This window comes from Simochromis diagramma, unplaced genomic scaffold (assembly GCF_900408965.1).
Source record: "Simochromis diagramma unplaced genomic scaffold, fSimDia1.1 OVJJ01000216.1, whole genome shotgun sequence".
NCBI lineage: Eukaryota > Metazoa > Chordata > Actinopteri > Cichliformes > Cichlidae > Simochromis > Simochromis diagramma.
This window is the reverse complement of record NW_024386883.1, coordinates 1,054,036-1,066,263: the sequence shown is the minus strand read 5'-3', so window position 1 is coordinate 1,066,263 and position 12,228 is coordinate 1,054,036. Positions and strand designations below refer to the sequence as shown.

At 38.3% G+C, this 12,228-nt stretch overlaps 1 protein-coding gene across 2 annotated transcripts; it reads right to left on the bottom strand.

Moving 5' to 3' along the window:
* Positions 1-1,974: 1,974 nt before the first annotated feature.
* Positions 1,975-11,377, bottom strand: grk1b (G protein-coupled receptor kinase 1 b). Of its 2 annotated transcripts, XM_040032839.1 has the most exons (8): positions 11,309-11,377; positions 6,421-7,133; positions 4,251-4,378; positions 3,921-4,078; positions 3,569-3,652; positions 3,144-3,268; positions 2,854-3,055; positions 1,975-2,743 (listed from the first exon to the last, which is right to left on the bottom strand). In XM_040032839.1, the coding sequence occupies exons 2-8, from the start codon at positions 7,117-7,119 to the stop codon at positions 2,460-2,462; spliced, it is 1,680 nt and encodes a 559-aa protein (XP_039888773.1). In that variant the 5' UTR covers positions 7,120-7,133; positions 11,309-11,377; the 3' UTR covers positions 1,975-2,459. The 2 variants fall into 2 exon arrangements, with proteins under 2 accessions (XP_039888773.1, XP_039888772.1); XM_040032838.1 differs by lacking the exon at positions 11,309-11,377 and having other exon boundaries at positions 6,421-7,220.
* Positions 11,378-12,228: the final 851 nt, after the last annotated feature.

Below are 12,228 nucleotides of genomic sequence, written 5' to 3'. Positions count from 1 at the left end.
CATAATTGAAAATATTACTTAACTGAACAAAACTTTTGAAAATATCCCCTGTTTCAATTTTAGAGGATGATTCATATGTGGTTTGGTAATGTAGTAAATTCAGCAAAAGCCATTTAACAATGCAGCATATTTAAACCTCGGTCAGGTTTTGTGTGCTGAAGGTAGCAGAAATTTGATGAAGTAACTGCGTCAGTACTGGTTTTACTAGTACGGTACTCGACATTTCCCCATCCCTCTCTTTCTCTTTCTCTCTCGCACATTATTATTTTTTTCCACAGGCAATCACCATAACCAGACAGCATGTGTGTCTGCGTGTGGGTGCACTTGTTTGTTGATTAATTGCTAAACGTATGATAGCACAAAACTTCCAACATAGTGGTAGGTTCATCGTCCTGTCAAGCAACATTTGCTATGTAAAATTAGAGTTACAGGGTGATTGATTTTAAATTTCTTTCTCTGTACAAGGTTAAATTGCCTCTGAAATACGTATATTCCAAAACTTATAGCAAAAATTGTGGAAAATTTGCATGTTAAGGTAACACGCAATCCATTTCAGGAGCATTACATTGCAAGATAGAACAACAATTAATAATACATGAATTTCCAATTATCTTGTAAAATATCACATAGTTGAAGTAACCAAAAGCTGAACATACCTGTTTGTTTGTTTGTTTGTTTGTTTGTTTTTGTTCTTTAATGAAACAAGAACTTTTCATGAGGCTTAATTAGAAAGGAAAGTTATGGCAGTGGTTTTTAAAATAAACCTTCTCAATACCATAGTTTTTAATTTTGTACAAAAGAATAGAATGTTCCAGTTGTGAAATTTTAAAGTAACATAGTTAAATAGTTTATAAAGAACAAAGAAAAACTGAGATACAAATACAGTACTATTGCCTTAAGAGTACTGCCCAGACAATGAGCGGCTCTAGTGGAGATCTGCACTCTCTGAGTACTTCTGGTCTTTCTCTTTTATATTGAATTGTTCACAAACAATTGTTTGTTTGTTTTTACATTTTTGATAGTTACTTGTCCTCAATAAATGGTAAGCTGCATTAACTGTTAGCTTTTGCATGTTCTCTCTCTGTTTTGTGTTTTGTTTTTTTTCTTCTTCATCTTCATCGGTGTCCTCTTGACCAAAAACATGCGAGTTTTGTTAATTGGATGGATAAGCATGGATTTTCATTAGAAGGAAAATCAATTATTCGTATCCTGCGTTAATCAAGGTAAATGCAACAGAAAAAATCATTTGAGTTTCAGAAATGTAGATAAAATAATTGATAATCTGTTGCTGTAGGGTTTGATTAAAACATCAAAAAGAAAACAGATTTATTGCAGGTTTGTTCGGGGAACACGTCATCATGTCATGATTTTCATCATTATCAGATGGTTAATAATTTATTTCAATAATTACGCAGAATGGTGTAATTAAGGTCAGTATCAGTAAGAAACGTGTTCCACTCGAGACAAACAAGACAAATGTCCTTCAATAACATACTGTTCTGACCGACAGTGAGTCATTCATTTTTTTCAACTATTCTAGAAAATCCTTGTCTTTCTTTTCTCAGTAAGAACAAGCCGCCTCTTTGTAGAAGTGAGTAAATAATCAGTGAAATGTCAACACAGTTTTGCTGCAGCTGGTAAACGTGCAATGAAATTTAATCTGCTGATTTGGTCTCGTCAGTACTGTTGTGTTGGTTAACAATGTAACCTTAGAGGAGGAAGGTCCTGGGTTTGATTGCAGGCTGGGGCCTTTCTATGTGGAGTTTGCACCTTCTACCTCTGACTAGATGGGTTCACTCTGGATGCTCTGGCTTCCCTCCCACAGTCCAAAGACACACTGATGGATAGAAGATTTGGTGTTGCATTCACATTGGCAAACAAAGTAATTTTTTTTTTGGCTCTTCCACATTTTGTCATAAGCACAAGCTGGACATTTGCTATATATTTTATCACCATATATATTCATATAAATTCAAATGCAGGCCAGAAAGTTACAAATGAAAAGAACCAACTCTTGCCCTTCCGAAGGTTTCATTGATTGCTTTTAACTCTTCTATCTAAAATGTTTCCTGTAATAATTACTTAAATCCTGTTTCTTAATAATAAATACATAAAGAATAAAAACATATTACTACAGTGTCAATACAGATTACATTGCATGTGATTTCTATACAGTTAGCTTTTCTATAATTACTAAATAAAAATCTTACCAATGCAATTAGTGCAACATATGTTTTGACAACTTTATATTTCAGCTATGTGTTATTTCACCATGCTGTACTTTTCTATATATTCTATAAATACTATAGATATGACATCATAAGTAGATAAAATATTTGCATGCAAATTCTACATAAATAATAACAATATAATATAAATTAAATACATCAACAACAGATTGTTGTACAAATTACTGTTCTTAAAAATTAGAAGTATATCTGTTTTGCATCCATCTAAATTCAAAGCAGTACACATCCCCCCCCTTTGGCTTCCACATAATTAGGGTCAAGGTCATTGGGCAACTTCCCCTTCTCTCCCCAGATATTCAGCTCTCCAAACACACCAGTCTCAATCATTTCCTCCTGCCAGGGTATTGGGACGTTGCCGGACGCAAAGTCATTGTAGAACTCAGCGTCCTTGTCATCCAGGACCACACCTTTGATTGTGCTGAAGGCACCCACATCATCAATATCTTTGGCATAGACCATTTTAGGATCGGGGACAAATGGTGGAGGTAGCATTCCTTTAGATGAAACACAAGAGATAAACAAATGAGCATCTTTTTGTTGCATCGTTTTCAATAGACATGTAATTAGGAAATACGTGCGCTTGTCGATGATATTTTTTCATCACCTGCTTCTAGACGTCCCCAGTTAATGTCTTTGAAAAATGGTTGATTCTTGAGCTCTGCGCACTCGTTATTTTTGAAGCCCAGTCGTTTAGTCGGTTCCTTCTCCATCAGGCCCTCGCAGATGTCCTTGCATTCTTTGCTGAATTTTGGTGTATAAGAAACTGGATCATTTAGAATTCTGCGAGCTACCTCTTCATTCTCGACCTGAAGAAACAACATTATATACATTTTATTAGGCACAGAGAACCGTCAAGTAGGACAAGCAGGAGAAGAGAGGATGTATGTAAAGCACCTTTTCTCCTCGTACTCTAAAAGGTCCTTTGGCAGCAATCATCTCATACACCGTGACTCCCAGAGTAAAGTAGTCCACAGAGTAATCATACTGCTTCTTCTGAAGCAGCTCTGGTGCCATGAAACCTGTATTAACATGTAACACAGTTTCACACACAATAGTCCAGAAATGCAATCTACATGTTGGTAAAGATGTTTGAGCTGGCAGCATTAACCTGAAGGCTACACTTTTTTCTCCAATATGATAGTTTTTACCCCTCAGCCCTGAAAGGCTTATGTGGGCAGATGGGCATTTATCCAAGTTTGTGAATGCACAAATCCGAGAACAAGGGAACATAAGATTTTAAAATTGATATCAAAGGTGTATCTAAGGAGGCTGATAAGTGCAACTTTATCTTCAGGTATAACAGGAGTTAAATGACTTACCTGGAGTCCCAGCATATCCAGAAGTTGTATCTTTTCCTGGTGGAAGTTCAACAGCCAGACCCAAATCTGACAGGCGGACATGTCCTAAGTAAAAAGGCTTTGATTACAGCAGTAGCATATGGACACGAGTTTGGACATCATTTACCTACTACAGTAAGACACGCTGGTCATTTAGGGCTTTGTGATTGGGCGCTACCTGCATGTGATTTCTCTTTAAAAAAACAAAACAACAAAAAAAACAACCCTAATCTCAGGACAGGTTTGGACAGAGACTAAAAGATTTTGGCAGTGAACTGACAATATAAACAGACAAATGGAAAACAGATTAAGTGTTGCAGACTTAATTCCTTACCTGCATCATCAAGAAGTACATTTTCTGGCTTCAGATCTCTGTATACGATTCTGTGCTGATGAAGGTGTTCCAGCCCACAGATGATCTGAGCTGTATAGAAACATGCTCTCTTCTCATCAAAACCAGGATTTTTTTCATCGACGTTGTACATGTGAAACCTGCAAGAAAGGAAATAATATTGACTTTTTTTTACAAACTTATTTGTCGAGATGAGGGGAGTGGATCCTTCACCCATGTTAACTACAGAAACTAGCACGTCATAGTCTAGCAAGTCATAGTGTTTAGGTTGATGTGTGCATATTTTTGCTGTAACTGATTTTGATCTAGCACCTTAAATCACCACCATTCATGATGGTCATAACCAGGCAAAGGTCTGTCTTGGTCTGGAAGGCATAAGCCAGCGTCACAATGAACCGACTGTGAACTTTTGCAAGGATGCGCTTCTCCACAATTGCTCCCTAAAGAGAAATTAAACATTAGCAAACATGATTAACGCAACAAAACCAAGAATGTGCAATGTCAGGAGGCCCTACATCTAATGTCAAGCCAAACAGATAATTTGTATTATTTTACTTCTATAAATTAATAATAGGTTGTTATACACAGGTCCATGTAAGCCAGAGAGATTCATTGCCCTTTTTTCTCCGTATATGACATTCTGTCATACTACTGCAGGAAACCTAGAGAAGCAACAAATACTGTTCATAATGGCTTTTGTACACTTCAAAGGACGCTTTGAAGGTTAACTTTCTGATTCTGATTTCTTGACACATTGCAGGTAAAGTACATAAACCATTGCTGAAAACAACTGTTTAACTGTATATAGTGGGGCAAAAAAGTATTTAGTCAGCCACCGATTGTGCAAGTTCCCCCACTTAAAATGATGACAGAGGTCAGTAATTTGCACCAGAGGTACACTTCAACTGTGAGAGACAGAATGTGGAAAAAAAAATCCATGAATTCACATGGTAGGATTTGTAAAGAATTTATTCGTAAATTAGGGTGGAAAATAAGTATTTGGTCACCTCAAACAAGGAAAATCTCTGGCTCTCACAGACCTGTAACGTCTTCTGTAAGAAGCTTTTCTGTCCCCCACTCGTTACCTGTATGAATGGCACCTGTTTGAACTCATCATCTGTATAAAAGACACCTGTCCACAGCCTCAAACAGTCAGACTCGAAACTCCGCCATGGCCAAGACCAAAGAGCTTTCGAAGGACACCAGGAAAAGTATTGTAGACCTGCACCAGACTGGGAAGAGTGAATCTACAATAGGCAAGCAGCTTGGTGTGAAAAAATCAACTGTGGGAGCAATCATCAGAAAATGGAAGACATACAAGACCACTGATAATCTCCCTCGATCTGGGGCTCCACGCAAGATCTCATCCCGTGGGGTCAAAATGATCATGAGAACGGTGAGCAAAGATCCCAGAACCACACGGGGGGACCTGGTGAATGACCTGCAGAGAGCTGGGACCAAAGTAACAAAGGTCACCATCAGTAACACACTACAACGGCAGGGAATCAAATCCCGCAGTGCCAGACGTGTTCCGCTGCTGAAGCCAGTGCATGTCCAGGCCCGTCTGAAGTTTGCCAGAGAGCACATGGATGATACAGCAGAGGATTGGGAGAATGCCATGTGGTCAGATGAAACCAAAGTAGAACTTTTTGGTATAAACTCAACTCGTCGTGTTTGGAGGAAGAAGAATACTGAGTTGCATCCCAAGAACACCATACCTACTGTGAAGCATGGGGGTGGAAACATCATGCTATGGGGCTGTTTTTCTGCCAAGGGGACAGGACGACTGATCCGTGTTAAGGACAGAATGAATGGGGCCATGTATCGTGAGTTTTTGAGCCAAAACCTCCTTCCATCAGTGAGAACTTTGAAGATGAAACGAGGCTGGGTCTTCCAACATGACAATGATCCAAAACACACCGCCCGGGCAACAAAGGAGTGGCTCCGTAAGAAGCATTTGAAAGTCCTGGAGTGGCCTAGCCAGTCTCCAGACCTCAACCCCATAGAAAATCTGTGGCGGGAGTTGAAAGTCTGTGTTGCTCGGCGATAGCCCCAAAACATCACTGCTCTCGAGAAGATCTGCATGGAGGAATGGGCCAAAATACCAGCTACTGTGTGTGCAAACCTGGTAAAGACCTATAGTAAACGTTTGACCTCTGTTATTGCCAACAAAGGTTATGTTACAAAGTATTGAGTTGTATTTTTGTTATTGACCAAATACTTATTTTCCACCCTGATTTACGAATAAATTCTTTACAAATCCTACCATGTGGATTCATGGATTTTTTTTTTTTTCACATTCTGTCTCTCACAGTTGAAGTGTACCTCTGGTGCAAATTACTGACCTCTGTCATCATTTTAGTTGGGGGAACTTGCACAATCGGTGGCTGACTAAATACTTTTTTGCCCCACTGTATGTTCATTACAACTCTGAATGCTTTCTTGACATAATGAGCCGCTTTGTGAAGTCTTAGCATTTTACCTCATAGCCTTTGCGTTTCTTCAGCCTCTTTTTGTCTAGCTTCTTGTTCGCATACATTTTGCCTGTTGCCTTTGCCTGACAAGCAAACACTTCGCCAAAACCTCCTTTACCCAGTACCCGGAAGTCCATGAACCACTCTTCATCAAACGGCTGGCTCTCCATCCATTTTAATTGAGCAAAACGCAGGAAGTACATGCTGTTCTTAAAGCCATCCACGGCCGCTTTTTCCAAGTGCTTGAGCAGCTGTTGTTCACTCTCCTTAAATAAGTCACCACGGACATTCTTGAGGTCTTCTTTAACTCGAATGATGGCCTTTTCCTCTAGGAAAGTGCAAAAATTCTTTGAAGCTGATTGATAGTATTTATTGACTATCAATTGAGCCTTCTGCAGTCTGTCCTTCTCTTGGCACACGACATATTCTTCAATGTCTTTCCACAGCTCTCCAGCATTTTTATGGGTTGCATCACTCTCCAGATATTGCTGGAAGAGACGCTTGCCGATGGGTTGCTTGACACACATGCTGTCAAAGGTGGTGTCTAGTGTTGCTTTCATGTGTTCACAATTTCTGATATGTGGGAGTTTCAGTCTGGCACGCATCTTTTTGTCACGCAGCGCAGCTGCTGAAGCTCCATCCGTGCTGCCACGGGCTGACACATAGGCAGAGTTTGCCACTACAGTCTCCAAGCCACCGATGTCCATGGCTACACCTTTGTCTGGCAAATGAAACCACAATGTCATTAAAATTGCTGATAATAAGATTTTACTACATTAAAGGGGTAGCTAATGAAGATCAGTCTCTTTTGTAACACTGTCTTGAAAACTCTCATATCATTCACTAGACTATATTACAATTCTGCACAATTTTAAATAAATATTCTAACAAAAAATAGAACCCATATTGCAAGTTGCAACAATGTTTAAAATACAAATAAAACAATGCAATGATTTTCATACATTCACAAACCAATATGCATTCACAATAGACCAAATAAAACATCAAATGTTTAAACTGAGAAAATGTACAGTTTAAGAAAAAAAAAAACTGAGGCAGATATAGATTTGATGGCACACCTCTATTGTAACGCTGTAATAGATGCAGTATGCAGTTTAGGACTGTCCTACTGAAATATGCAAGACCTTCCCCTGAAAGGACACCGTTTGGATGGAAGCATTTGTGGTGCCTTTCCAGATTTTCAAGCTGTTAATTCCATAAGCACTAATGCACCCCAGACCATCAGAAGTGCTCGCCTTTAAACTGAGAGCTGAATACAAGCTGGATGGTGCCTCCCCTGTTCACTCCAGAGAATGTGACATCCATGTTTTCCAAAAGATAATTTCAAATTTCAATTTCTCTGACCACAGAACAGTTTTGCATTTTCCTTGGTCCATTTTAAATGAGCATTGGCTCAGAGAAGAAGGTTACTTTTCTGGATCATGTTCACGAATGGCTTCTTTTTTGAGTGATGGAGCTTTAACTTGAAGTGTGTTCACAGACAGTGATTTCTGAAAGTGTTTCTGAACCCAGTCAGTGGTAATGCCTTTTTTTAATGCAATGCTGCTATGGGCCTGCAGATCACAGTAATCCAATATTTGTTTTTGGCCTTGTTCCTGGCATACAGAGATATCTCTAGATTTTGAATCTTCACAATGTTTCATTGAGGAACATTATTCTGAAATTGATACACAATCTGTAGTCTCTTGCAAATCTTGGAACCTATGCCCATATTTACTTCTGAAAAACTCTGCCTAAGATGTACTTTTTTATATCCAATCAAGTTACTGACCTGTTGCCAGTTAACCTAATTAGATTTTCAGTGTTTAGTCAGCTGTTTCTTTTTACTACCACTTAATGCTTCAGCATTTTGTTGTTCTCGTCCTAACTCATCACGATAAGGTTGAAGTGAATCAGAATAAGTTATCTTATTCCTTTGTAAGCTGCCGGGGTAGTGTCGGAGTAGCTGTGTGCCATCTTAAATTTAAGTAAACGCTAAACAATGATCCTAAAAATGTATTATCTGTTTCTATATCAATTTAGGTATGTTGTATGTAGGTAAGAATCATTGATGGTGAAAATATTAAAATGCTGTTATATGCTGCTCCCTGCTGTTCAAATGACAAAAGTGAATGATGAGGACTTCTGACAGTGCTAAACTTGGGGCGCTACAGCTGCATGACGATACAGTCACACAGGCAAAGGATTTCGGGGACCTGCATTTTATATAGACATAAATCTCTATATATTATAGAGTGATGTAGATGGTGTAGATTTATGTTAGGGGTAACATGAACTGCAAAATATGCTTTATGGATGCAGATATTAAAATGTCATATTAAAAGTATGACATTATTATTCCAAACATTCAATAGATTTTTTACTCTATCAATGAATAAATCTATGCCCAACTGAAATAAGAGTTTTGAGAATGACACAGATATTTGGTGATTTAAAAATCCAATTTTCTACACCGGTTTTCTTTCACACACATGAAGCAAAAACAGATTTTGCTAACATTTGGTATGGGTTCTTATTTATTTACTCATTTATGCTCTGACTGGCTGCTCAGATTAACTCATTCTTATGTTTGTGGCGGTGCAAACATTTATGCCCTCTGGTGGACAAACTATAAAACATCAACACTCATAACACGGTTGAAGCATGTTTCTTCTTCCCTTTCTTCCTTTCATCCAGCCATCCATTCGCTTTCGCCTATCCTTTCCAGGGTCACGGGGGGGTGCTGGAGCCTATCCCAGCAGTCATAGGGCGAGAGGCGGGGTACACCCTGGACAGGTCGCCAGTCTGTCGCAGGGCCTTTCTTCCTTTATTATTTTTTATTTAACGGCTATCATAAATGCTGATAACAGTACATCGGCGGCAGATAACTAACATCAATCAGTAATATCAGCTTGTTAATAAATTGAGCTCTAAATGCATTAGATGTATTTACTCTACAGCAGTGGCGGAGCGGGGGGGGGCTTACTGGGCTTAAGCCCGGGTTGTTTTTTCAGAAGCCCGGGGTCTTTTGGGGTGTAATTTTTTCATAGTTAGATGCCTGGCTGACAACTGTATAAAACAAAAGTTTGACCAGGTACCAAAGCAAATCATTCGTACTGTACAAATAATGTAAATATGACGGTGCATCACGAAAGATTGATATCAAACTGATCACTTGACCAATATTACATTACTTGCTCTTCAAGTGAATCAACAAATGGCGAAATGAAAAGCCGAACAACAACAATGCTGTTTCTTTAGAGAGTCTTAGCTTACATGTGTGTTTATTTCATATTTTCAGTTGCTACCCTCCACGGCTAAATAAATCGGTTTCAGTAATGCACTGATATACAAGAATGGACATAAGGGGCTTCTTTCAAATAAATAACTCTGGTAGATGTTATTTTATATATTATGCTTTGTATGTTGTTCAGTATATTCCTATGCAAAACAAGAGAAATTTCAATACACAGCAGTATATTCACAGTTTAAACCAGATACTTACATACACTTTATGGAAAACACAAAACATTTTTTTTACTGTACAACATCAAAAGAGAGGAACAGAGAGAGGAGAATGAGGACAGAACTGAGAGGGAACAAGAGCAGGTGAGACACACATGTTAGTCAAATGGTTGTTTACCAAAAGTATCACCGTATCATAGGTCCTCATGTATCTCGTACCTAGTGTTTCTTTTTAGGTTTGTTATTTTTCAAATTCTATATTTATTAAGTTATGCAGGCTTGTTTGCAAAACAAGGCTAAATAATTATATAAACTTTTCTCAATCTAAATAGTGGACTTTGGTAGAATTAAAAAATAAGTGTAGTGCAGGTCTATGATGATTTTTAGTGCTACTATCATCTAGTTCTGATTCTGGTTCTGTCTTGGTTAAATCCTAAGTAGTCCTGATTTTGAACTGTTGTAGTCCTGTTTTAATTCCGGATCAGTTCTGGGTCTGGTTGAATTGGGGTTTAGTCCTCGTGTCTTGATGCAGCCCTGACTTTGTTCTGCCTTGCTGCTTAATTAAAAAACTAGTTTAAGGTGTCCTGCACATGTGATATATATTTTTCCCTATTGAACAAAACTCAAAACAGAGCCTATTAATCTTTGTTATTTCTAACGCCCCCGCCCCCAATCCCACATACATACTACCCTTTAGGGCTAAGCCCCGGGTGTATCAGATGTCTGCCTCCACCTCTACAGTTCACACGATTTATTTGTCCTTTGAATTAAGCTTCCTCTGTTGCTAAGTGTTCGTCCAAAACCCTTTGATTGTTCACCATCAAAGACTAAAGATAAGATTAATTCATTAAACTGTAACGTCGGACATTGTTTTATTTCTACTGTAATATATAACAAAACTAGGAAAATTTGCCCCTGCAGCTAAATGGGACAGGAAATAAAAAAGGCATGACTGGATTTGGCTTGACCTGGTACACTTCACAAATACTGTAACACTGATGTGATACTGCTGGCTGTGTCGTAGGTATCAACACCCTCCATAATCGAATTAATCTTGGTTGTTGATACAGGGGATTTACTTATGCATGACCTCCTTGCTCTTAAACAGTTCTGTTAAGTAAATGTATGTAGCTATGCATATGAGGAAGAAACCCTGATGGTGCCAATACAAATTTTTATCTGATGGTTCTGTACAGCCACTGAATAATATTTCTGGCCCATTTAATTTTGAATGTAGCTCTTTCAGTGCTATTTATAATTACTTTTCAGGTTTTAATTATTTTTATGCTTCAGTGTCACCAGCACTGACTTTTTAATGTACTGCAAAAGCAAATGTATTAACACGATAACTCAGAGACGGGAGAGGAAGTCATGACAGTATTTCAAATTTGGTCAAAAGTTGAATTGATGTTACAAATATTTGGTGCTTACCTGGTAAATTTCTTGAACCGACACAGATGTATGCCGCAACTTAGCTTGTAGAAGCAAACAACTGGAAGAAAGTAATTTTAATGTATCATGTGACAGTTGAGCAAATCTCATTAGGCTACATTTTGCGTTAAAAGCAATAACTATTGTCACAATCAAAAAATGCACAATGGTTAATTAAAAAAAAGATTTTACTTTATACCTAGGTACATGATGAACTCCAATTTACCTTGTTTTAAAGCAGCAAATTAAATCAGAGCTTGAGGCCAACAAATTAAATCCAATTGAACGGCATCCAACTTATATTTTCCTACTATTTTACCTGTTTGCCTTCTATTAATTAGAATATAAGCACTAATGTACAGCTCTGGCCTGTCGGTGTCTTGAATAAACCTGCTCTCTCCTCCTCTCGTCACTGTGTGATGTGTTGGACAGGTCAGTGTTTCAGGTTAAGGTTTACTTTGCACCTGAAATCCTCCTTGCTGGTGAGGATTACACCCTGACATTATTGGAGTGAGCAACTTGGCAGAAGCCACTGGTGAGTATTGGGGTGAGCATTTCAGACTATATTGTTATTTATAACTGTCCTGTTTTCCTTGTCCAAGGTACATTTTCATATGTCAATCACACCAATGAGAATTAGTGAATAGCATCATTACAAATTTCACACCAACAACACGGTGTATTGATTGGCAGAAGAAGCAGGCTGGAGAGAAATAAAATGGATTATCTCCTCGGGGTGTATGCGAGAGCAAAACACTGCAGCATTTGTTAATACAAACTTTGAGGAATGTTATTTCTGTATGACCTTAGCTTCATCAGTAAGCGGGATTTATACTCATTATGTATGTGAATTCAGATCTTTGCAGAAGCATTTTAATGCGCTCGAACAGGTGAAAAAGAGATTATGTGGGCACATGGCA

What these genes read in the sequence shown, in the direction of transcription:
- grk1b (XM_040032838.1), bottom strand. Translation starts at nt 7,158, where the DNA reads ATGACATTGTGGTTTCATTTGCCAGACAAAGGTGTAGCCATGGACATC. An exon ending in ATGAATGGTGGTGATTTAAG is followed by an intron (nt 4,079 to 4,250) that starts GTGCTAGATCAA and finishes CCTTTCTTGCAG; the next exon opens with GTTTCACATGTACAACGTCG. An exon ending in CTGGGGACGTCTAGAAGCAG is followed by an intron (nt 2,744 to 2,853) that starts GTGATGAAAAAA and finishes TTTCATCTAAAG; the next exon opens with GAATGCTACCTCCACCATTT.